The sequence below is a fragment of the Hypanus sabinus genome, unplaced genomic scaffold (genome assembly GCF_030144855.1).
Source record: "Hypanus sabinus isolate sHypSab1 unplaced genomic scaffold, sHypSab1.hap1 scaffold_2573, whole genome shotgun sequence".
NCBI lineage: Eukaryota > Metazoa > Chordata > Chondrichthyes > Myliobatiformes > Dasyatidae > Hypanus > Hypanus sabinus.
Window position 1 is genome coordinate 618 of NW_026780700.1, and position 27,491 is coordinate 28,108.

General features: G+C 51.5%; 1 protein-coding gene across 1 annotated transcript; it reads left to right on the forward strand.

Moving 5' to 3' along the window:
- Positions 1 to 27,480, forward strand: LOC132388038 (rootletin-like; the record flags this gene model as incomplete). The annotated part of the gene is made up of 7 exons (XM_059960383.1): positions 1 to 169; positions 1,367 to 1,688; positions 3,585 to 3,703; positions 3,840 to 3,960; positions 4,542 to 4,705; positions 26,747 to 26,947; positions 27,226 to 27,480. Coding segments are annotated over exons 1-7 (1,215 nt in total), but the record flags the coding sequence as incomplete, so codon positions are not given.
- Positions 27,481 to 27,491: the final 11 nt, after the last annotated feature.

Here is a 27,491-nt window from a genome sequence, read left to right on the forward strand (position 1 = left end):
CCCACCACAGCTGAAGGGTTTGAACTCCGAGCTCTCCCGCTCGGGGCAGGAGTCCGAGAAGTCTCGCAGCGCGTCCCAGGCAAGGGAGGCTGAGCTGCTGTCCGAATCGGCCCGGCTCAAGTCCCAGCTCCTGGAGATGGAGGCAGCCTGCGAGTCTGCGCAGGACAAGGTGACCGGGGGGGTTGGAGGGGAGAGTGGCGGGGGCACATCTTGCCTGACTAACCCCCTGGATTACATTTCCCCTCCTTTCCTCGCTGTCTGTCTCTGCCTCCTCCCTCCCCTCTCTCACTCTCTCTCATTTTCTCTCACTCCGTCTGTCGCCCGCTCCCTCACCACACCCTCCCTCTCTTCCCTGTCCGCCATCCCCTCCCCCTCCTGCTCCATCCCTCCCACGCCCTCTCACTACCCCTGTCAATCCCTCCCTCCTCCTCTCTCTCACTCTCTCCCATTTCCTCTTCCTCTCCCTCTGTCTCTCCCCCTCCTCCTCCCCTGTCCGCCATCCCCTCCACCTCCCGCTCCATCCCTCCCACACCCTCTCACTACCCCTGACACTCCATCCCTCTAACTTTCACCCTCCCACCCCTCATTCCCCTTCCCCCTCCCTCATCATCCTCCCCTCCTGACCCCTCCATCTCCTTCCATCTCTACACATCTTCATTTTAAAATCTTCTTTATTAATTGAAGATTAACTGAAAAAAGACCCATTACTTCAATATGTCGTTATGTCCAATGAAGAATTCAGTTTGCAACTAACTGATGAACAAAGCTGAGCAATATTTCAGTAATGAGAAAAAATAGCGTTAAGAATGTTTCTTTCCTTCTGCCTCTCTCCCCTTTTCCCCCACCACCACTCACTCCCCCCTCCACTGCAACCCTTTCCTCCCCCTCCCACCCTCCCACACCTCACCCACTCACTCCCTCACCTTCCACTTCCCCTCTCGACCCCTCCCACCCTCTCCCACCTCACCCATTCACTCCCTCACCTTCCGCTTCCCCTCTCGCCCCCGCATCCCCTCCTACCCCTCCCACCCTCCACCACCTCACCCACTCACTCCCTCACCTTCCTCTTCCCCTCTCGCCCCCTCTCCATCCGCCCCCTCCACTCACTCCCTCACCTTCCTCTTCCCCTCTCGCCCCTGCATCCCCTCCTACCCCTCCCACCCTCCCCCACCTCACCCACTCACTCCCTCACCTTCCTCTTCCCCTCTCGCCCCCTCTCCATACGCCCCCTCCCACTCACTCCCTCACCTTCCTTTTCCCCTCTCGCCCCCGCATCCCTTCGTACCCCTCCCACCCTCTCCCGCCCTTCCCCTCACTCCCTCACCTTCCTCTTCCCCTCTCACCCCCTCCCCCTCCGCTGCCACAGGCCCGCGATCTGGAGCGGCAGTTGCGGGAGTCCGAGTCGCGGCCCCCTCGGCGGAGGGGAGGCGTCGCTCTCGTCCGAGCTGGAGGGGCTGAGGGAGCGCGAGAGGTGCCTCCGGGAGGAACTGACCCGCCGGGAGACAGCGGGCAGGAGTGGGCGTCCCGTGAGTCCGGCCTCCGGCTCGAGCTCAGCGCCGCCCTCGGCCGGGAGCAGGGCCTCTCCGAGGCGCTGGGGCGGGCGCAGGAGGAGGGGCGGCAGGTCTCGGCCCGCTTGGCGGGGCTCCTCTCCGTTCTGCGGCAGGGGCTGGGGCTCCGAGCACCAGAAGGTGGGTGTGTCAGGGGACGGAAGGAGGTTCACTCTGTGTCTGACCCCGGGAGTGTGAGATGGGACGGTGTGGAGGGAGATTCACTCTGTGTCTGACCCCGGGAGTGTGTGATGGGACGGTGTGGAGGGAGATTCACTCTGTGTCTGACCCCGGGAGTGTGTGAAGGGACGGTGTGGAGGGAGATTCACTCTGTGTCTGACCCCGGGAGTGTGTGATGGGACGGTGTGGAGGGAGATTCACTCTGTGTCTGATCCCGGGAGTGTGTGATGGGACGGTGTGGGGGGAGATTCACTCTGTGTCTGACCCCGCGAGTGTGTGATGGGACGGTGTGGAGGGAGATTCACTCTGTGTCTGATCCCGGGAGTGTGTGATGGGATGGTGTGGAGGGAGATTCACTCTGTGTCTGACCCCGGGAGTGTGTGTTGGGACGGTGTGGAGGGAGATTCACCCTGTGTCTGACCCCGGGAGTGTGTGATGGGACGGTGTGGAGGGAGATTCACTCTGTGTCTGACCCCGGGAGTGTGTGATGGGACGGTGTGGAGGGAGATTCACTCTGTGTCTGACCCCGGGAGTGTGTGGTGGGACGGTGAGGAGGGAGATTCACTCTGTGTCTGACCCCGGGAGTGTGTGATGGGACGGTGTGGAGGGAGATTCACTCTGTGTCTGACCCCGGGAGTGTGTGATGGGACGGTGTGGAGGGAGATTCACTCTGTGTCAGACCCCGGGAGTGTGTGTTGGGACGGTGTGGAGGGAGATTCACTCTGTGTCAGACCCCGGGAGTGTGTGTTGGGACGGTGTGGAGGGAGATTCACTCTGTGTCTGACCCCGGGAGTGTGTGATGGGACGGTGTGGAGGGAGATTCACTCTGTGTCTGACCCCGGGAGTGTGTGATGGGACGGTGTGGAGGGAGATTCACTCTGTGTCTGACCCCGGGAGTGTGTGGTGGGACGGTGAGGAGGGAGATTCACTCTGTGTCTGACCCCGGGAGTGTGTGATGGGACGGTGTGGAGGGAGATTCACTCTGTGTCTGACCCCGGGAGTGTGTGATGGGACGGTGTGGAGGGAGATTCACTCTGTGTCAGACCCCGGGAGTGTGTGATGGGACGGTGTGGAGGGAGATTCACTCTGTGTCTGACCCCGGGAGTGTGTGATGGGACGGTGTGGAGGGAGATTCACTCTGTGTCTGACCCCGGGAGTGTGTGATGGGACGGTGTGGAGGGAGATTCACTCTGTGTCTGACCCCGGGAGTGTGTGATGGGACGCTGTGGAGGGAGATTCACTCTGTGTCTGACCCCGGGGGTGTGTGATGGGACGGTGTGGAGGGAGATTCACTCTGTGTCTGACCCCGGGGGTGTGTGATGGGACAGTGTGGAGGGAGATTCACTCTGTGTCTGACCCCGGAGGTGTGTGATGGGACGGTGTGGAGGGAGATTCACTCTGTTTCTGACCCCGGGAGTGTGTGATGGGATGGGGTGAGAGGAGGGGATTTTGGTGGAAGGAGAGAGCGAGCGGAAGCGGTATGGGCCAGCGATGCAAAGTGGCGTGAGGTAGGAGAGGGTTTCAATGAGCAGAGAAAGAGAGAAGGGAGTGGGAGGGAGAAGATAGGAGAGGGAGACGGGGACAGGGAGGGGAAGAGGGAGGCTGGGGAGAGAGGGAATGGGGAAAAGAGGAAAGGTTGAAGGGGCGAGGGATAGTGGAGGATTAGGACACGTGAGGTGGAGAGAGAAGGAGAAGGGGTGAGCGAAGAGGAAAGAGGGAGGGGCAAGGGATAGAGAGGGGGAAGAGAGTTGGAGAGAGGAGGTGAGCCTGACGAGGGAAAGAGGACAGTTCTGTGTTTTTACCCCCTCCCCTCCACGCTCTGCCGCTGACTGGCCCCCTCCCCGGTCGTCGTTTCAGACGGGAGAGTGCCCCCGACGGAGCCCGCATTCTCGCGAGCCAAGGAGGAGGAGGCGGAGGTGGTGGAGGCTGCCCTGAGGGAGCTGATTGCGAGGGAGGACAGCGCGCGCACGGAGAAGGTGGGTGCCCGTGGACGGGGGCGGGGGGAGGAAGGGGCAGGGGTCGAGTTGTGACTGATATCTCTTTGTCTCTTCTCGCTATCTCACATCTTCCTCTCCCTGTCTCACCCTCTGCACACTCTCTCCTCCTCTGCAGGAGTCTCTGGGGGTCGAGCTGAGAAGCCTGCACCTGCAGATCGAGGGTCTGGGCTCCGAGAGGCTGGGGACGGCGGGCCGACTCCGGAAACTACAGCACCGGGTGGCCGAGGCCGAGGAGGGTGAGCGGGGCAGGGGCAGGGGCAGGGGCAGGGGCAGGGGCAGCTCAGTGTGTCGACGGGCCGGTGAGGGCTCGAGAGGTGCTGGAGGGAATGTGGGGGGCAGAGAGAGAGACGGGGAGGTGGAGGGTTAGAGACTAGGGGTAGGGTGGGGGGAGCGGCGGGAGAAATAGAGGGGGGCTAGGTCACAAGAACTGGGCTCTTCCCTGTCCACCCTTCATGCCTCTCCCCTCTCCCTCTCCTCTCTCTAACACCTTCTCTCCCCCTCCCCTCTCTCTCCTGTTTCCCCGCTCTTTCATCACTCCCTCTCTCCCCTCGCTCCCCTTCCCTCTCTCCTCCCCACTCACTCTTCCACACTCTCTAACCCCTTTCTCCACCCCCTCCCCCTCACTCCTCCTCTCTATCTCCTCTCTCTTTAACCTCCCTCTAAACCCCACACTCTCACCCTCTCCCCCTCTGCAACCCTTCTCTCTCCTCTCTCTCCCCCTCCCTCTCTCTCTCTCTCCCCCTCCTTTTCCCCTCTCTCTCTCCTTCCCACACTCTCTCCGTCTCTCCCTCCTTCTCCCTCTCCCTCCCCTCTCCAGGTCATCGACAGGCAACTGACCAGCTCTCGGCTCTCCAGGCCGCTCTACGTCTCCGTGAACAGACACTGTCCCACCAGGAGAGGGAGTGCGCGGCCCTACGTGAGACCGTGCGGCAACTCGAAGATTGTCTGCACCGCTCCCAGCGGGAATCGGAGGCTGCCAAGGTATGAAGGACTGAAGGTGTCACTGTTTACGTAGGGATTTAGTGGGGAGCGACACTGTGACTGTTTACATAGGGATTTAACAGGGAGAGACACAGTGACTGTTTACATAGGGATTTTGGAGGGAGTGACACCATGATTGTTTACATTGGGATAGAGGAGGGACTGACACTGTGACTGTTTACAAAGGGATTTAACAGGGAGTGACGCCGTGTCTGTTTACATAGGGCTTTAGCAGGGAGTGACGCTGTAACTGTTTACATAGGGATTTAGTGGGGAGTGACACTGTGACTGTTTACATAGGGATTTAACAGGGAGTGACACCGTGACTGTTTACATTGGGATCGAGGAGGGAATGACACTGTGACTGTTTACATTGGGATTTTGGAGGGAGTGACACTGTGACTGTTTACATTGGGATCGAGGAGGGAGTGACACCGTGACTGTTTACATAGGGATTTTGGAGGGAGTGACACTGTGACTGTTTACATTGGGATCGAGGAGGGAGTGACACTGTGACTGTTTACATTGGGATCGAGGAGGGAGTGACGCTGTAACTGTTTACATAGGGATTTAGTGGGGAGTGACACTGTGACTGTTTACATAGGGATTTAACAGGGAGTGACACCGTGACTGTTTGCATAGGGATTTAGTGGGGAGTGACACCATGACTGTTTGCATAGGGATTTAGTGGGGAGTGACACCGTGACTGTTTACATAGGAATTTAGCAGGGAGTGACACTTTGACTGTTTACATAGGGATTTAGTGGGGAACGACACTGTGACTGTTTACATATGGGTTTAACAGGGAGTGACACGGTATCTGTTTACATAGGGCTTTAGCAGGGAGTGATGCTGTAACTGTTTACATAGGGATTTAGTGGGGAGCGACACTGTGACTGTTTACATAAGGATTTAATAGGCAGTGACACCGTGACTGTTAGATAGGGATTTACAAAGGAGTGACGCTGTGATAGTTTACATAGGGATTTAGTGGGGAGTGACGCCTTGACTGTTTACATAGGGATTTTGGAGGGAGAGACACTGTGACTGTTTACATAGAGGTTTATTGGGGAGTGACACTGTGACTGTTTACATAGGGATTTAATAGGCAGTGACACCGTGACTGTTAGGGATTTACAAAGGAGTGACGCTGTGACTGTTTACATTGGGATCGAGGAGGGAGTGACACTGTGACTGTTTAGATTGGGATCGAGGAGGGAGTGACACTGTGACTGTTTACATTGGGATCGAGGAGGGAGTGACACTGTGACTGTTTACATAGGGATTTTGGAGGGAGTGACACTGTGACTGTTTACATAGGGATTTTGGAGGGAGTGACACTGTGACTGTTTACATAGGGATTTTGGAGGGAGTGACACTGTGACTGTTTACATTGGGATCGAGGAGGGAGTGACACTGTGACTGTTTACATTGGGATCGAGGAGGGAGTGACACTGTGACTGTTTACTTAGGGATCGAGGAGGGAGTGACACTGTGACTGTTTACATTGGGATCGAGGAGGGAGTGACACTGTGACTGTTTACATTGGGATCGAGGAGGGAGTGACACTGTGACTGTTTACATTGGGATCGAGGAGGGAGTGACACTGTGACCGTTTACATTGGGATCGAGGAGGGAGTGACAATGTGACTGTTTACTTAGGGATCGAGGAGGGAGTGACACTGTGACTGTTTACATTGGGATCGCGGAGGGAGTGACACTGTGACTGTTTACATTGGGATTTAGTGGGGAGCGACACTGTGACTGTTTACATAAGGATTTAATAGGCAGTGACACCGTGACTGTTAGATAGGGATTTACAAAGGAGTGATGCTGTGATAGTTTACATAGGGATTTAGTGGGGAGTGACGCCTTGACTGTTTACATAGGGATTTTGGAGGGAGAGACACTGTGACTGTTTACATAGAGGTTTATTGGGGAGTGACACTGTGACTGTTTACATAGGGATTTAATAGGCAGTGACACCGTGACTGTTAGGGATTTACAAAGGAGTGACGCTGTGACTGTTTACATTGGGATCGAGGAGGGAGTGACACTGTGACTGTTTAGATTGGGATCGAGGAGGGAGTGACACTGTGACTGTTTACATTGGGATCGAGGAGGGAGTGACACTGTGACTGTTTACATTGGGATCGAGGAGGGAGTGACACTGTGACTGTTTACATTGGGATCGAGGAGGGAGTGACACTGTGATTGTTTACATTGGGATCGAGGAGGGAGTGACACTGTGACTGTTTACATTCGGATTTTGGAGGGAGTGACACTGTGACTGTTTACATTGGGATCGAGGAGGGAGTGACACTGTGATTGTTTACATTGGGATTTTGGAGGGAGTGACACTGTGACTGTTTACATAGGGATTTTGGAGGGAGTGACACTGTGACTGTTTACATTGGGATCGAGGAGGGAGTGACACTGTGACTGTTTACATTGGGATCGAGGAGGGAGTGACACTGTGACTGTTTACTTAGGGATCGAGGAGGGAGTGACACTGACTGTTTACATTGGGATCGAGGAGGGAGTGACACTGTGACTGTTTACATTGGGATCGAGGAGGGAGTGACACTGTGACTGTTTACATTGGGATCGAGGAGGGAGTGACACTGTGACCGTTTACATTGGGATCGAGGAGGGAGTGACACTGTGACTGTTTACATTGGGATCGAGGAGGGAGTGACAATGTGACTGTTTACTTAGGGATCGAGGAGGGAGTGACACTGTGACTGTTTACATTGGGATCGCGGAGGGAGTGACACTGTGACTGTTTACATTGGGATCGAGGAGGGAGTGACACTGTGACTGTTTACATTGGGATCGAGGAGGGAGTGACACTGTGACTGTTTACATTGGGATCGAGGAGGGAGTGACACTGTGACTGTTTACATTGGGATCGAGGAGGGAGTGACACTGTGATTGTTTACATTGGGATCGAGGAGGGAGTGACACTGACTGTTTACATAGGGATCGAGGAGGGAGTGACACTGACTGTTTACATTGGGATCGAGGAGGGAGTGACACCGTGACTGTTTTGTTAGGGATCGAGGAGGGAGTGACACTGTGACTGTTTACATAGGGATTTTGGAGGGAGTGACACTGTGACTGTTTACATTGGGATCGAGGAGGGAGTGACACTGTGACTGTTTACATTGGGATCGAGGAGGGAGTGACACCATGACTGTTTACATTGGGATCGAGGAGGGAGTGACACCGTGACTGTTTACATTGGGATCGAGGAGGGAGTGACACTGTGACTGTTTACATTGGGATCAAGGAGGGAGTGACACTGTGACTGTTTACATTGGGATCGAGGAGGGAGTGACACTGTGACTGTTTACAATGGGATCGAGGAGGGAGTGACTCCCTGACTGTTTACATTGGGATCGAGGAGGAAGTGACACTGTGACTGTTTACATTGGGATCGAGGAGGGAGTGACACTGTGACTGTTTACATTGGGATCAAGGAGGGAGTGACACTGTGACTGTTTACATTGGGATTTTGGAGGGAGTGACACTGTGACTGTTTACATTGGGATCGAGGAGGGAGTGACACTGTGACTGTTTACATTGGGATCGAGGAGGGAGTGACACCGTGACTGTTTACATAGGGATCGAGGAGGGAGTGACACTGTGACTGTTTACATAGGGATCGAGGAGGGAGTGACACTGTGACTGTTTAGTTAGGGATCGAGGAGGCAGTGACACTGTGACTGTTTACCTTGGGATCGAGGAGGGAGTGACACTGTGACCGTTTACATTGGGATCGAGGAGGGAGTGACACTGTGACCGTTTACATTGGGATCGAGGAGGGAGTGACACTGTGACTGTTTACATTGGGATCGAGGAGGGAGTGACACTGTGACTGTTTACATTGGGATCGAGGAGGGAGTGACACTGTGACTGTTTACATTGGGATTTTGGAGGGAGTGACACTGTGACCGTTTACATTGGGATCGAGGAGGGAGTGACACTGTGACCGTTTACATTGGGATCGAGGAGGGAGTGACACTGTGACCGTTTACATTGGGATTGAGGAGGGAGTGACACTGTGACCGTTTACATTGGGATCGAGGAGGGAGTGACACTGTGACCGTTTGCATTGGGATCGAGGAGGGAGTGACACTGTGACCGTTTACATTGGGATCGAGGAGGGAGTGACACTGTGACCGTTTACATTGGGATCGAGGAGGGAGTGACACTGTGACTGTTTACATTGGGATCGAGGAGGGAGTGACACTGTGACCGTTTACATTGGGATCGAGGAGGGAGTGACACTGTGACCGTTTACATAGGGGTTTAGTGGGGACTGACATTGTGACTGTTTACATAGGGATTTTGGAGGGAGTGACACTGTGACTGTTTACATAGGGGTTTAGTGGGGAGTGATACTGTGACTGTTTACATAAGGATTTAATAGGCAGTGACACCATGACTGTTAGATAGGGATTTACATAGGAGTGACGCTGTGATAGTTTACATAGGGATTTAGTGGGGACTGACGCCTTGACTGTTTACATAGGGATTTTGGAGGGAGTGACACTGTGACTGTTTACATAGAGGTTTATTGGGGAGTGACACTGTGACTGTTTACATAGGGATTTAATAGGCAGTGACACCGTGACTGTTAGATAGGGATTTACAAAGGAGTGACGCTGTGAATGTTTACATTGGGATCGAGGAGGGAGTGACAATGTGACTGTTTACATTGGGATCGAGAAGGGAGTGACACTGTGACTGTTTACATTGGGATCGAGGAGGGAGTGACACTGTGACTGTTTACATAGGGATCGAAGAGGGAGTGACACTGACTGTTTACTTAGGGATCGAGGAGGGAGTGACACTGTGACTGTTTACATTGGGATCGAGGAGGGAGTGACGCTGTAACTGTTTACATAGGGATTTAGTGGGGAGTGACACTGTGACTGTTTACATAGGGATTTAACAGGGAGTGACACCGTGACTGTTTGCATAGGGATTTAGTGGGGAGTGACACCATGACTGTTTGCATAGGGATTTAGTGGGGAGTGACACCGTGACTGTTTACATAGGAATTTAGCAGGGAGTGACACTTTGACTGTTTACATAGGGATTTAGTGGGGAGCGACACTGTGACTGTTTACATAAGGATTTAATAGGCAGTGACACCGTGACTGTTAGATAGGGATTTACAAAGGAGTGACGCTGTGATAGTTTACATAGGGATTTAGTGGGGAGTGACGCCTTGACTGTTTACATAGGGATTTTGGAGGGAGAGACACTGTGACTGTTTACATAGAGGTTTATTGGGGAGTGACACTGTGACTGTTTACATAGGGATTTAATAGGCAGTGACACCGTGACTGTTAGGGATTTACAAAGGAGTGACGCTGTGACTGTTTACATTGGGATCGAGGAGGGAGTGACACTGTGACTGTTTAGATTGGGATCGAGGAGGGAGTGACACTGTGACTGTTTACATTGGGATCGAGGAGGGAGTGACACTGTGACTGTTTACATAGGGATTTTGGAGGGAGTGACACTGTGACTGTTTACATAGGGATTTTGGAGGGAGTGACACTGTGACTGTTTACATAGGGATTTTGGAGGGAGTGACACTGTGACTGTTTACATTGGGATCGAGGAGGGAGTGACACTGTGACTGTTTACATTGGGATCGAGGAGGGAGTGACACTGTGACTGTTTACTTAGGGATCGAGGAGGGAGTGACACTGTGACTGTTTACATTGGGATCGAGGAGGGAGTGACACTGTGACTGTTTACATTGGGATCGAGGAGGGAGTGACACTGTGACTGTTTACATTGGGATCGAGGAGGGAGTGACACTGTGACCGTTTACATTGGGATCGAGGAGGGAGTGACAATGTGACTGTTTACTTAGGGATCGAGGAGGGAGTGACACTGTGACTGTTTACATTGGGATCGCGGAGGGAGTGACACTGTGACTGTTTACATTGGGATTTAGTGGGGAGCGACACTGTGACTGTTTACATAAGGATTTAATAGGCAGTGACACCGTGACTGTTAGATAGGGATTTACAAAGGAGTGATGCTGTGATAGTTTACATAGGGATTTAGTGGGGAGTGACGCCTTGACTGTTTACATAGGGATTTTGGAGGGAGAGACACTGTGACTGTTTACATAGAGGTTTATTGGGGAGTGACACTGTGACTGTTTACATAGGGATTTAATAGGCAGTGACACCGTGACTGTTAGGGATTTACAAAGGAGTGACGCTGTGACTGTTTACATTGGGATCGAGGAGGGAGTGACACTGTGACTGTTTAGATTGGGATCGAGGAGGGAGTGACACTGTGACTGTTTACATTGGGATCGAGGAGGGAGTGACACTGTGACTGTTTACATTGGGATCGAGGAGGGAGTGACACTGTGACTGTTTACATTGGGATCGAGGAGGGAGTGACACTGTGATTGTTTACATTGGGATCGAGGAGGGAGTGACACTGTGACTGTTTACATTCGGATTTTGGAGGGAGTGACACTGTGACTGTTTACATTGGGATCGAGGAGGGAGTGACACTGTGACTGTTTACATTGGGATCGAGGAGGGAGTGACACTGTGACTGTTTACATAGGGATTTTGGAGGGAGTGACACTGTGACTGTTTACATTGGGATCGAGGAGGGAGTGACACTGTGACTGTTTACATTGGGATCGAGGAGGGAGTGACACTGTGACTGTTTACTTAGGGATCGAGGAGGGAGTGACACTGACTGTTTACATTGGGATCGAGGAGGGAGTGACACTGTGACTGTTTACATTGGGATCGAGGAGGGAGTGACACTGTGACTGTTTACATTGGGATCGAGGAGGGAGTGACACTGTGACCGTTTACATTGGGATCGAGGAGGGAGTGACACTGTGACTGTTTACATTGGGATCGAGGAGGGAGTGACAATGTGACTGTTTACTTAGGGATCGAGGAGGGAGTGACACTGTGACTGTTTACATTGGGATCGCGGAGGGAGTGACACTGTGACTGTTTACATTGGGATCGAGGAGGGAGTGACACTGTGACTGTTTACATTGGGATCGAGGAGGGAGTGACACTGTGACTGTTTACATTGGGATCGAGGAGGGAGTGACACTGTGACTGTTTACATTGGGATCGAGGAGGGAGTGACACTGTGATTGTTTACATTGGGATCGAGGAGGGAGTGACACTGACTGTTTACATAGGGATCGAGGAGGGAGTGACACTGACTGTTTACATTGGGATCGAGGAGGGAGTGACACCGTGACTGTTTTGTTAGGGATCGAGGAGGGAGTGACACTGTGACTGTTTACATAGGGATTTTGGAGGGAGTGACACTGTGACTGTTTACATTGGGATCGAGGAGGGAGTGACACTGTGACTGTTTACATTGGGATCGAGGAGGGAGTGACACCATGACTGTTTACATTGGGATCGAGGAGGGAGTGACACCGTGACTGTTTACATTGGGATCGAGGAGGGAGTGACACTGTGACTGTTTACATTGGGATCAAGGAGGGAGTGACACTGTGACTGTTTACATTGGGATCGAGGAGGGAGTGACACTGTGACTGTTTACAATGGGATCGAGGAGGGAGTGACTCCCTGACTGTTTACATTGGGATCGAGGAGGAAGTGACACTGTGACTGTTTACATTGGGATCGAGGAGGGAGTGACACTGTGACTGTTTACATTGGGATCAAGGAGGGAGTGACACTGTGACTGTTTACATTGGGATTTTGGAGGGAGTGACACTGTGACTGTTTACATTGGGATCGAGGAGGGAGTGACACTGTGACTGTTTACATTGGGATCGAGGAGGGAGTGACACCGTGACTGTTTACATAGGGATCGAGGAGGGAGTGACACTGTGACTGTTTACATAGGGATCGAGGAGGGAGTGACACTGTGACTGTTTAGTTAGGGATCGAGGAGGCAGTGACACTGTGACTGTTTACCTTGGGATCGAGGAGGGAGTGACACTGTGACCGTTTACATTGGGATCGAGGAGGGAGTGACACTGTGACCGTTTACATTGGGATCGAGGAGGGAGTGACACTGTGACTGTTTACATTGGGATTTTGGAGGGAGTGACACTGTGACCGTTTACATTGGGATCGAGGAGGGAGTGACACTGTGACCGTTTACATTGGGATCGAGGAGGGAGTGACACTGTGACCGTTTACATTGGGATTGAGGAGGGAGTGACACTGTGACCGTTTACATTGGGATCGAGGAGGGAGTGACACTGTGACCGTTTGCATTGGGATCGAGGAGGGAGTGACACTGTGACCGTTTACATTGGGATCGAGGAGGGAGTGACACTGTGACCGTTTACATTGGGATCGAGGAGGGAGTGACACTGTGACTGTTTACATTGGGATCGAGGAGGGAGTGACACTGTGACCGTTTACATAGGGGTTTAGTGGGGACTGACATTGTGACTGTTTACATAGGGATTTTGGAGGGAGTGACACTGTGACTGTTTACATAGGGGTTTAGTGGGGAGTGATACTGTGACTGTTTACATAAGGATTTAATAGGCAGTGACACCATGACTGTTAGATAGGGATTTACATAGGAGTGACGCTGTGATAGTTTACATAGGGATTTAGTGGGGACTGACGCCTTGACTGTTTACATAGGGATTTTGGAGGGAGTGACACTGTGACTGTTTACATAGAGGTTTATTGGGGAGTGACACTGTGACTGTTTACATAGGGATTTAATAGGCAGTGACACCGTGACTGTTAGATAGGGATTTACAAAGGAGTGACGCTGTGAATGTTTACATTGGGATCGAGGAGGGAGTGACAATGTGACTGTTTACATTGGGATCGAGAAGGGAGTGACACTGTGACTGTTTACATTGGGATCGAGGAGGGAGTGACACTGTGACTGTTTACATAGGGATCGAAGAGGGAGTGACACTGACTGTTTACTTAGGGATCGAGGAGGGAGTGACACTGTGACTGTTTACATTGGGATCGAGGAGGGAGTGACACTGTGACTGTTTACATTGGGATCGAGGAGGGAGTGACACTGTGACTGTACATTGGGATCGAGGAGGGAGTGACACTGTGACTGTTTACATTGGGATCGAGGAGGGAGTGACACTGTGACTGTTTACATTGGGATCGAGGAGGGAGTGACACTGTGACTGTTTACATTCGGATTTTGGAGGGAGTGACACTGTGACTGTTTACATTGGGATCGAGGGGGGAGTGACACTGTGACTGTTTACATAGGGATCGAGGAGGGAGTGACACTGTGACTGTTTACATTCGGATTTTGGAGGGAGTGACACTGTGACTGTTTACATTGGGATCGAGGGGGGAGTGACACTGTGACTGTTTACATTGGGATCGAGGAGGGAGTGACACTGTGATTGTTTACATTGGGATCGAGGAGGGAGTGACACTGTGACTGTTTACATTCGGATTTTGGAGGGAGTGACACTGTGACTGTTTACATTGGGATCGAGGGGGGAGTGACACTGTGACTGTTTACATTGGGATTGAGGAGGGAGTGACACTGTGATTGTTTACATTGGGATCGAGGAGGGAGTGACACTGTGACTGTTTACATTCGGATTTTGGAGGGAGTGACACTGTGACTGTTTACATTGGGATCGAGGGGGGAGTGACACTGTGACTGTTTACATTGGGATCGAGGAGGGAGTGACACTGTGACTGTTTACATTGGGATCTAGGAGGGAGTGACAATGTGACTGTTTACATTGGGATCGAGGAGGGAGTGACACTGTGACTGTTTACATTGGGATCGAGGAGGGAGTGACACTGTGACTGTTTACATTGGGATTTTGGAGGGAGTGACACTGTGACTGTTTACATTGGGATCGAGGAGGGAGTGACACTGTGACTGTTTACATTGGGATTTTGGAGGGAGTGACACTGTGACTGTTTACATTGGGATTTTGGAGGGAGTGACACTGTGACTGTTTACATTGGGATCGAGGGGGGAGTGACACTGTGACTGTTTACATTGGGATCGAGGAGGGAGTGACAATGTGACTGTTTACATTGGGATCGAGGAGGGAGTGACTCTGTGACTGTTTACATTGGGATCGAGGAGGGAGTGACACTGTGACTGTTTACATTGGGATTTTGGAGGGAGTGACACTGTGACTGTTTACATTGGGATCGAGGAGGGAGTGACACTGACTGTTTACATTGGGATCGAGGAGGGAGTGACACTGTGACCGTTTACATTGGGATCGAGGAGGGAGTGACACTGTGACCGTTTACATTGGGATCGAGGAGGGAGTGACACTGTGACCGTTTACATTGGGATCGAGGAGGGAGTGACACTGTGACCGTTTATATTGGGATCGAGGAGGGAGTGACACTGTGACCGTTTACATTGGGATCGAGGAGGGAGTGACACTGTGACTGTTTACATTGGGATCGAGGAGGGAGTGACAATGTGACTGTTTACATAGGGATCGAGGAGGGAGTGACACTGTGACCGTTTATATTGGGATCGAGGAGGGAGTGACACTGTGACTGTTTACATTGGGATCGAGGAGGGAGTGACAATGTGACTGTTTACATAGGGATCGAGGAGGGAGTGACACTGTGACTGTTTACTTAGGGATAGAGGAGGGAGTGACACTGTGACTGTTTACATTGGGATCGAGGAGGGAGTGACACTGTGACTGTTTACATTGGGATCGAGGAGGGAGTGACACTGTGACTGTTTACATTGGGATCGAGGAGGGAGTGACACTGTGACTGTTTACATTGGGATCGAGGAGGGAGTGACACTGTGACTGTTTACATTGGGATCGAGGAGGGAGTGACACTGTGACTGTTTACATTGGGATCGAGGAGGGAATGACACTGTGACTGTTTACATTGGGATTTTGGAGGGAGTGACACTGTGACTGTTTACATTGGGATCGAGGAGGGATTGACACCGTGACTGTTTACATAGGGATTTTGGGGGGAGTGACACCGTGACTGTTTACATAGGGATCGAGGAGGGAGTGACACCGTGACTGTTTACATTGGGATCGAGTTGGGAGTGACACTGTGACTGTTTACATTGGGATCGAGGAGGGAGTGACACTGACTGTTTACATTGGGATCGAGGAGGGAGTGACACTGTGACTGTTTACATTGGGATCGAGGAGGGAGTGACACTGTGACTGTTTACATTGGGATCGAGGAGGGAGTGACACTGTGACTGTTTACATAGGGATCGAGGAGGGAGTGACACTGTGACTGTTTACATTGGGATTTTGGAGGGAGTGACACTGTGACTGTTTACATTGGGATCGAGGAGGGAGTGACACTGTGACTGTTTACATTGGGATCGAGGAGGGAGTGACACTGTGACTGTTTACATTGGGATCGAGGAGGGAGTGACACTGTGACTGTTTACATAGGGATCGAGGAGGGAGTGACACTGTGACTGTTTACATTGGGATCGAGGAGGGAGTGACACTGTGACTGTTTACTTAGGGATAGAGGAGGGAGTGACACTGTGACTGTTTACATTGGGATCGAGGAGGGAGTGACACTGTGACTGTTTACATTGGGATCGAGGAGGGAGTGACACTGTGACTGTTTACATTGGGATCGAGGAGGGAGTGACACTGTGACTGTTTACATTGGGATCGAGGAGGGAGTGACACTGTGACTGTTTACATAGGGATCGAGGAGGGAGTGACACTGTGACTGTTTACATTGGGATTTTGGAGGGAGTGACACTGTGACTGTTTACATTGGGATCGAGGAGGGAGTGACACTGTGACTGTTTACATTGGGATCGAGGAGGGAGTGACACTGTGACTGTTTACATTGGGATCGAGGAGGGAGTGACACTGACTGTTTACATAGGGATCGAGGAGGGAGTGACACTGTGACTGTTTACATTGGGATCGAGGAGGGAGTGACACTGTGACTGTTTACTTAGGGATAGAGGAGGGAGTGACACTGTGACTGTTTACATTGGGATCGAGGAGGGAGTGACACTGTGACTGTTTACATTGGGATCGAGGAGGGAGTGACACTGTGACTGTTTACATTGGGATCGAGGAGGGAGTGACACTGACTGTTTACATTGGGATCGAGGAGGGAGTGACACTGTGACTGTTTACATTGGGATCGAGGAGGGAGTGACACTGACTGTTTACATAGGGATCGAGGAGGGAGTGACACTGTGACTGTTTACATTGGGATCGAGGAGGGAGTGACACTGTGACTGTTTACTTAGGGATAGAGGAGGGAGTGACACTGTGACTGTTTACATTGGGATCGAGGAGGGAGTGACACTGTGACTGTTTACATTGGGATCGAGGAGGGAGTGACACTGTGACTGTTTACATTGGGATCGAGGAGGGAGTGACACTGACTGTTTACATTGGGATCGAGGAGGGAGTGACACTGTGACTGTTTACATTGGGATCGAGGAGGGAGTGACACTGTGACTGTTTACATTGGGATCGAGGAGGGAGTGACACTGTGACTGTTTACAATGGGATCGAGGAGGGAGTGACACTGTGACTGTTTACATTGGGATTTTGGAGGGAGTGACACTGTGACTGTTTACATTGGGATCGAGGGGGGAGTGACACTGTGACTGTTTACATTGGGATCGAGGAGGGAGTGACAATGTGACTGTTTACATTGGGATCGAGGAGGGAGTGACTCTGTGACTGTTTACATTGGGATCGAGGAGGGAGTGACACTGTGACTGTTTACATTGGGATTTTGGAGGGAGTGACACTGTGACTGTTTACATTGGGATCGAGGAGGGAGTGACACTGACTGTTTACATTGGGATCGAGGAGGGAGTGACACTGTGACCGTTTACATTGGGATCGAGGAGGGAGTGACACTGTGACCGTTTACATTGGGATCGAGGAGGGAGTGACACTGTGACCGTTTACATTGGGATCGAGGAGGGAGTGACACTGTGACCGTTTATATTGGGATCGAGGAGGGAGTGACACTGTGACCGTTTACATTGGGATCGAGGAGGGAGTGACACTGTGACTGTTTACATTGGGATCGAGGAGGGAGTGACAATGTGACTGTTTACATAGGGATCGAGGAGGGAGTGACACTGTGACCGTTTATATTGGGATCGAGGAGGGAGTGACACTGTGACTGTTTACATTGGGATCGAGGAGGGAGTGACAATGTGACTGTTTACATAGGGATCGAGGAGGGAGTGACACTGTGACTGTTTACTTAGGGATAGAGGAGGGAGTGACACTGTGACTGTTTACATTGGGATCGAGGAGGGAGTGACACTGTGACTGTTTACATTGGGATCGAGGAGGGAGTGACACTGTGACTGTTTACATTGGGATCGAGGAGGGAGTGACACTGTGACTGTTTACATTGGGATCGAGGAGGGAGTGACACTGTGACTGTTTACATTGGGATCGAGGAGGGAGTGACACTGTGACTGTTTACATTGGGATCGAGGAGGGAATGACACTGTGACTGTTTACATTGGGATTTTGGAGGGAGTGACACTGTGACTGTTTACATTGGGATCGAGGAGGGATTGACACCGTGACTGTTTACATAGGGATTTTGGGGGGAGTGACACCGTGACTGTTTACATAGGGATCGAGGAGGGAGTGACACCGTGACTGTTTACATTGGGATCGAGTTGGGAGTGACACTGTGACTGTTTACATTGGGATCGAGGAGGGAGTGACACTGACTGTTTACATTGGGATCGAGGAGGGAGTGACACTGTGACTGTTTACATTGGGATCGAGGAGGGAGTGACACTGTGACTGTTTACATTGGGATCGAGGAGGGAGTGACACTGTGACTGTTTACATAGGGATCGAGGAGGGAGTGACACTGTGACTGTTTACATTGGGATTTTGGAGGGAGTGACACTGTGACTGTTTACATTGGGATCGAGGAGGGAGTGACACTGTGACTGTTTACATTGGGATCGAGGAGGGAGTGACACTGTGACTGTTTACATTGGGATCGAGGAGGGAGTGACACTGTGACTGTTTACATAGGGATCGAGGAGGGAGTGACACTGTGACTGTTTACATTGGGATCGAGGAGGGAGTGACACTGTGACTGTTTACTTAGGGATAGAGGAGGGAGTGACACTGTGACTGTTTACATTGGGATCGAGGAGGGAGTGACACTGTGACTGTTTACATTGGGATCGAGGAGGGAGTGACACTGTGACTGTTTACATTGGGATCGAGGAGGGAGTGACACTGTGACTGTTTACATTGGGATCGAGGAGGGAGTGACACTGTGACTGTTTACATAGGGATCGAGGAGGGAGTGACACTGTGACTGTTTACATTGGGATTTTGGAGGGAGTGACACTGTGACTGTTTACATTGGGATCGAGGAGGGAGTGACACTGTGACTGTTTACATTGGGATCGAGGAGGGAGTGACACTGTGACTGTTTACATTGGGATCGAGGAGGGAGTGACACTGACTGTTTACATAGGGATCGAGGAGGGAGTGACACTGTGACTGTTTACATTGGGATCGAGGAGGGAGTGACACTGTGACTGTTTACTTAGGGATAGAGGAGGGAGTGACACTGTGACTGTTTACATTGGGATCGAGGAGGGAGTGACACTGTGACTGTTTACATTGGGATCGAGGAGGGAGTGACACTGTGACTGTTTACATTGGGATCGAGGAGGGAGTGACACTGACTGTTTACATTGGGATCGAGGAGGGAGTGACACTGTGACTGTTTACATTGGGATCGAGGAGGGAGTGACACTGTGACTGTTTACATTGGGATCGAGGAGGGAGTGACACTGTGACTGTTTACAATGGGATCGAGGAGGGAGTGACACTGTGACAGTTTACATTGGGATCGAGGAGGGAGTGACACTGTGACCGTTTACATTGGGATCGAGGAGGGAGTGACACTGTGACTGTTTACATTGGGATCGAGGAGGGAATGACACTGTGACTGTTTACATTGGGATTTTGGAGGGAGTGACACTGTGACTGTTTACATTGGGATCGAGGAGGGATTGACACCGTGACTGTTTACATAGGGATTTTGGAGGGAGTGACACCGTGACTGTTTACATAGGGATTTTGGAGGGAGTGACACTGTGACTGTTTACATTGGGATCGAGGAGGGAGTGACACTGTGACTGTTTACATTGGGATCGAGGAGGGAGTGACACTGTGACTGTTTACATAGGGATCGAGGAGGGAGTGACACTGTGACTGTTTACATTGGGATTTTGGAGGGAGTGACACTGTGACTGTTTACATTGGGATCGAGGAGGGAGTGACACTGTGACTGTTTACATTGGGATCGAGGAGGGAGTGACACTGTGACTGTTTACATTGGGATCGAGGAGGGAGTGACACTGTGACTGTTTACATTGGGATCGAGGAGGGAGTGACACTGTGATTGTTTACATTGGGATCGAGGAGGGAGTGACACTGTGACTGTTTACATTCGGATTTTGGAGGGAGTGACACTGTGACTGTTTACATTGGGATCGAGGAGGGAGTGACACTGTGATTGTTTACATTGGGATCGAGGAGGGAGTGACACTGTGACTGTTTACATTGGGATCGAGGAGGGAGTGACACTGACTGTTTACATTGGGATCGAGGAGGGAGTGACACTGTGACTGTTTACATTGGGATCGAGGAGTGAGTGACTCTGTGACTGTTTACATTGGGATCGAGGAGGGAGTGACACTGTGACTGTTTACATTGGGATTTTGGAGGGAGTGACACTGTGACTGTTTACATTGGGATCGAGGAGGGAGTGACACTGACTGTTTACATTGGGATCGAGGAGGGAGTGACACTGTGACCGTTTACATTGGGATCGAGGAGGGAGTGACACTGTGACCGTTTACATTGGGATCGAGGAGGGAGTGACACTGTGACTGTTTACATTGGGATCGAGGAGGGAGTGACACTGTGACCGTTTACATTGGGATCGAGGAGGGAGTGACACTGTGACTGTTTACATTGGGATCGAGGAGGGAGTGACACTGTGACCGTTTACATTGGGATCGAGGAGGGAGTGACACTGTGACCGTTTACATTGGGATCGAGGAGGGAGTGACACCGTGACTGTTTACATTGGGTTCGAGGAGGGAGTGACACCGTGACTGTTTACATTGGGATCGAGGAGGGAGTGACACTGTGATTGTTTACATTGGGATCGAGGAGGGAGTGACACTGTGACCGTTTACATTGGGATCGAGGAGGGAGTGACACTGTGACTGTTTACATTGGGATCGAGGAGGGAGTGACACTGTGACTGTTTACATTGGGATCGAGGAGGGAGTGACAATGTGACTGTTTACATAGGGATCGAGGAGGGAGTGACACCGTGACTGTTTACATAGGGATCGAGGAGGGAGTGACACTGTGACTGTTTACATAGGGATCGAGGAGGGAGTGACACTGTGACTGTTTACATTGGGATCGAGGAGGGAGTGACACTGTGACTGTTTACATTGGGATCGAGGAGGGAGTGACACTGTGACTGTTTACATTGGGATCGAGGAGGGAGTGACACTGTGACTGTTTACATTGGGATCGAGGAGGGAATGACACTGTGACTGTTTACATTGGGATTTTGGAGGGAGTGACACTGTGACTGTTTACATTGGGATCGAGGAGGGAATGACACTGACTGTTTACATTGGAATCGAGGAGGGAGTGACACTGTGACTGTTTACATTGGGATCGAGGAGGGATTGACACCGTGACTGTTTACATAGGGATCGAGGAGGGAGTGACACCGTGACTGTTTACATTGGGATCGAGTTGGGAGTGACACTGTGACTGTTTACATTGGGATCGAGGAGGGAGTGACACTGACTGTTTACATTGGGATCGAGGAGGGAGTGACACTGTGACTGTTTACATTGGGATCGAGGAGGGAGTGACACTGTGACTGTTTACATTGGGATCGAGGAGGGAGTGACACTGTGACTGTTTACATAGGGATCGAGGAGGGAGTGACACTGTGACTGTTTACATTGGGATTTGGGAGGGAGTGACACTGACTGTTTACATTGGGATCGAGGAGGGAGTGACACTGTGACTGTTTACATTGGGATCGAGGAGGGAGTGACACTGTGACTGTTTACATTGGGATCGAGGAGGGAGTGACACTGTGACTGTTTACATTGGGATCGAGGAGGGAGTGACACTGTGACTGTTTACATTGGGATCGAGGAGGGAGTGACACTGTGACTGTTTACATTGGGATTTTGGGGGGAGTGACACCGTGACTGTTTACATAGGGATCGAGGAGGGAGTGACACCGTGACTGTTTACATTGGGATCGAGGAGGGAGTGACACTGACTGTTTACATTGGGATCGAGGAGGGAGTGACACTGTGACTGTTTACATTGGGATCGAGGAGGGAGTGACACTGTGACTGTTTACATTGGGATCGAGGAGGGAGTGACACTGTGACTGTTTACATTGGGATTTTGGAGGGAGTGACACTGTGACTGTTTACATTGGGATCGAGGAGGGAGTGACACTGTGACTGTTTACATTGGGATCGAGGAGGGAGTGACACTGTGTCTGTTTACATAGGGATCGAGGAGGGAGTGACACTGTGACTGTTTACTTAGGGATAGAGGAGGGAGTGACACTGTGACTGTTTACATTGGGATCGAGGAGGGAGTGACACTGTGACTGTTTACATTGGGATCGAGGAGGGAGTGACACTGTGACAGTTTACATTGGGATCGAGGAGGGAGTGACACTTTGACCGTTTACATTGGGATCGAGGAGGGAGTGACACTGTGACTGTTTACATTGGGATCGAGGAGGGAGTGACACTGTGACTGTTTACATTGGGATCGAGGAGGGAATGACACTGTGACTGTTTACATTGGGATTTTGGAGGGAGTGACACTGTGACTGTTTACATTGGGATCGAGGAGGGAGTGACACTGTGACTGTTTACATTGGGATCGAGGAGGGAGTGACACTGTGACTGTTTACATAGGGATCGAGGAGGGAGTGACACTGTGACTGTTTACATTGGGATTTTGGAGGGAGTGACACTGTGACTGTTTACATTGGGATCGAGGAGGGAGTGACACTGTGACTGTTTACATTGGGATTTTGGAGGGAGTGACACTGTGACTGTTTACATTGGGATTTTGGAGGGAGTGACACTGTGACTGTTTACATAGGGATCGAGGAGGGAGTGACACCGTGACTGTTTACATTGGGATCGAGGAGGGAGTGACACTGTGACTGTTTACATTGGGATTTTGGAGGGAGTGACACTGTGACTGTTTACATAGGGATCGAGGAGGGAGTGACACCGTGACTGTTTACATTGGGATCGAGGAGGGAGTGACACTGTGACTGTTTACATTGGGATCGAGGAGGGAGTGACACTGTGACTGTTTACATTGGGATCGAGGAGGGAGTGACACTGTGACTGTTTACATTGGGATCGAGGAGGGAGTGACACTGTGACTGTTTACATTGGGATCGAGGAGGGAGTGACACTGTGACTGTTTACATTGGGATCGAGGAGGGAGTGACACTGTGACTGTTTACATTGGGATCGAGGAGGGAGTGACACTGTGACTGTTTACATAGGGATCGAGGAGGGAGTGACACTGTGACTGTTTACATTGGGATCGAGGAGGGAGTGACACTGTGACTGTTTACTTAGGGATAGAGGAGGGAGTGACACTGTGACTGTTTACATTGGGATCGAGGAGGGAGTGACACTGTGACTGTTTACATTGGGATCGAGGAGGGAGTGACACTGTGACAGTTTACATTGGGATCGAGGAGGGAGTGACACTTTGACCGTTTACATTGGGATCGAGGAGGGAGTGACACTGTGACTGTTTACATTGGGATCGAGGAGGGAGTGACACTGTGACTGTTTACATTGGGATCGAGGAGGGAATGACACTGTGACTGTTTACATTGGGATTTTGGAGGGAGTGACACTGTGACTGTTTACATTGGGATCGAGGAGGGAGTGACACTGTGACTGTTTACATTGGGATCGAGGAGGGAGTGACACTGTGACTGTTTACATAGGGATCGAGGAGGGAGTGACACTGTGACTGTTTACATTGGGATTTTGGAGGGAGTGACACTGTGACTGTTTACATTGGGATCGAGGAGGGAGTGACACTGTGACTGTTTACATTGGGATCGAGGAGGGAGTGACACTGTGACTGTTTACATTGGGATCGAGGAGGGAGTGACACTGTGACTGTTTACATTGGGATCGAGGAGGGAGTGACACTGTGACTGTTTACATTGGGATCGAGGAGGGAGTGACACTGTGACTGTTTACATTGGGATCGAGGAGGGAGTGACACTGTGACTGTTTACATTGGGATCGAGGAGGGAGTGACACTGTGACTGTTTACATTGGGATTTTGGAGGGAGTGACACTGTGACTGTTTACATTGGGATCGAGGAGGGAGTGACACTGTGACTGTTTACATTGGGATCGAGGAGGGAGTGACACTGTGACTGTTTACATAGGGATCGAGGAGGGAGTGACACTGTGACTGTTTACATTGGGATCGAGGAGGGAGTGACACTGTGACTGTTTACATTGGGATCGAGGAGGGAGTGACACTGTGACTGTTTACATTGGGATCGAGGAGGGAGTGACACTGTGACTGTTTACTTAGGGATCGAGGAGGGAGTGACACTGTGACTGTTTACATTGGGATCGAGGAGGGAGTGACACTGTGACTGTTTACATTGGGATCGAGGAGGGAGTGACACTGTGACTGTTTACATTGGGATTTTGGAGGGAGTGACACTGTGACTGTTTACATTGGGATCGAGGAGGGAGTGACACTGTGACTGTTTACATTGGGATCGAGGAGGGAGTGACACTGTGACTGTTTACATAGGGATCGAGGAGGGAGTGACACTGTGACTGTTTACATTGGGATCGAGGAGGGAGTGACACTGTGACTGTTTATATTGGGATCGAGGAGGGAGTGACACTGTGACTGTTTACATTGGGATCGAGGAGGGAGTGACACTGTGACTGTTTACATTGGGATTTTGGAGGGAGTGACACTGTGACTGTTTACATTGGGATTTTGGAGGGAGTGACACTGTGACTGTTTACATTGGGATCGAGGAGGGAGTGACACTGTGACTGTTTACATTGGGATCGAGGAGGGAGTGACACTGTGACTGTTTACATTGGGATCGAGGAGGGAGTGACACTGTGACTGTTTACATAGGGATCGAGGAGGGAGTGACACTGTGACTGTTTACATTGGGATCGAGGAGGGAGTGACACTGTGACTGTTTACATTGGGATCGAGGAGGGAGTGACACTGTGACTGTTTACATTGGGATCGAGGAGGGAGTGACACTGTGACTGTTTACTTAGGGATCGAGGAGGGAGTGACACTGTGACTGTTTACATTGGGATCGAGGAGGGAGTGACACTGTGACTGTTTACATTGGGATCGAGGAGGGAGTGACACTGTGACTGTTTACATTGGGATTTTGGAGGGAGTGACACTGTGACTGTTTACATTGGGATCGAGGAGGGAGTGACACTGTGACTGTTTACATTGGGATTTTGGAGGGAGTGACACTGTGACTGTTTACATTGGATCGAGGAGGGAGTGACACTGTGACTGTTTACATTGGGATCGAGGAGGGAGTGACACTGTGACTGTTTACATAGGGATCGAGGAGGGAGTGACACTGTGACTGTTTACATTGGGATCGAGGAGGGAGTGACACTGTGACTGTTTATATTGGGATCGAGGAGGGAGTGACACTGTGACTGTTTACATTGGGATCGAGGAGGGAGTGACACTGTGACTGTTTACATTGGGATTTTGGAGGGAGTGACACTGTGACTGTTTACATTGGGATTTTGGAGGGAGTGACACTGTGACTGTTTACATTGGGATCGAGGAGGGAGTTACACTGTGACCGTTTACATAGGGATCGAGGAGGGAGTGACACTGTGACTGTTTACATTGGGATCGAGGAGGGAGTGACACTGTGACTGTTTACATTGGGATCGAGGAGGGAGTGACACTGAGACTGTTTACATTGGGATCGAGGAGGGAGTGACACTGACTGTTTACATTGGGATCGAGGAGGGAGTGACACTGTGACTGTTTACATTGGGATCGAGGAGGGAGTGACACTGTGACTGTTTACATTGGGATCGAGGAGGGAGTGACACTGACTGTTTACATAGGGATCGAGGAGGGAGTGACACTGTGACTGTTTACATTGGGATCGAGGAGGGAGTGACACTGAGACTGTTTACATTGGGATCGAGGAGGGAGTGACACTGTGACTGTTTACATTGGGATCGAGGAGGGAGTGACACTGTGACTGTTTACATAGGGATCGAGGAGGGAGTGACACTGTGACTGTTTACATTGGGATTTTGGAGGGAGTGACACTGTGACTGTTTACATTGGGATCGAGGAGGGAGTGACACTGTGACTGTTTACATTGGGATCGAGGAGGGAGTGACACTGTGACTGTTTACATAGGGATCGAGGAGGGAGTGACACTGTGACTGTTTACATTGGGATTTTGGAGGGAGTGACACTGTGACTGTTTACATTGGGATCGAGGAGGGAGTGACACTGTGACTGTTTACATTGGGATCGAGGAGGGAGTGACACTGTGACCGTTTACATTGGGATCGAGGAGGGATTGACACTGTGACTGTTTACTTAGGGATCGAGGAGGGAGTGACACTGTGACTGTTTACATTGGGATCGAGGAGGGAGTGACACTGTGACTGTTTACTTAGGGATCGAGGAGGGAGTGACACTGTGACTGTTTACATTGGGATCGAGGAGGGAGTGACACTGTGACTGTTTACATTGGGATCGAGGAGGGAGTGACACTGTGACTGTTTACATTGGGATCGAGGAGGGAGTGACACTGACTGTTTACATAGGGTTTTAACACTGGGTTGTGGCAGGTGGGGCTATTCATGCTTTCTCTCTGAGTCTTTGACTCCTACCTGACTCCTCGTTCCCTCCCCCAGGAGGAAGCGAGGAGGGCACGGGCGATGGCCGAGCAGGCCGAGGCGGAGGAACGTCGTCACCGGCGCCAGGCCGAGGCCTCGCGGGCTGAGCTGGCCACCTCGGGCCTCTCGCTGGAGGCCGAGCTGTCCCGGGCCCGCTCCCAGCTGACCGAGCGGGAGGCAGAAGCCCGTCACCTGTGCCAGGAGCTGCGTGACCTCCAGGTGGGTGACCCCAGGAGCAGTGAGGTGCGGGGACGCTGCTGATGGTTGTGCCCGTTGCTGAGGCATCAGTCGGCCGGCCTCTCCCTCGTCGCCAGGAATGAGTTCGCCAAAGATCGGTCCGGTCGCTAGGCAACGGTTACTGAGTGCTTACTTGTTGCTTAGCGTCTGGCCTGTTGCTAGGCCGAGGTTGCCAACGTCGGCCCTGTTGACTGGCATCAGTTACCGAGGCCTGGCCCGTTGCTAGGCGGCGGTTCCCAAGGGTGAGTCTCGTTGGCCAGCTGCGGTCGCCGAGGCCCAATCCAGTGCCAGGCCGCGATTGCCATGGACGAGTGCTGTTGCCGGGCGGCGGTGGCCCGGGGCCAGCCTCAGTTGGGAAGCGTGGTTTCCAAGGTGCAGCTTGTTGTCAGGGATTCATTTCTGTTGCCAAGGGCTGGCCTATTGCCAGGCTGCAGTCACCGCCGTTCAATCGGCCAGTATTGTTGCTGGGCACCGGCCCCCGGCCGCCCCCGTTGCCAGGGCAGCAGTCATCGCGGGCGGGCTGCCG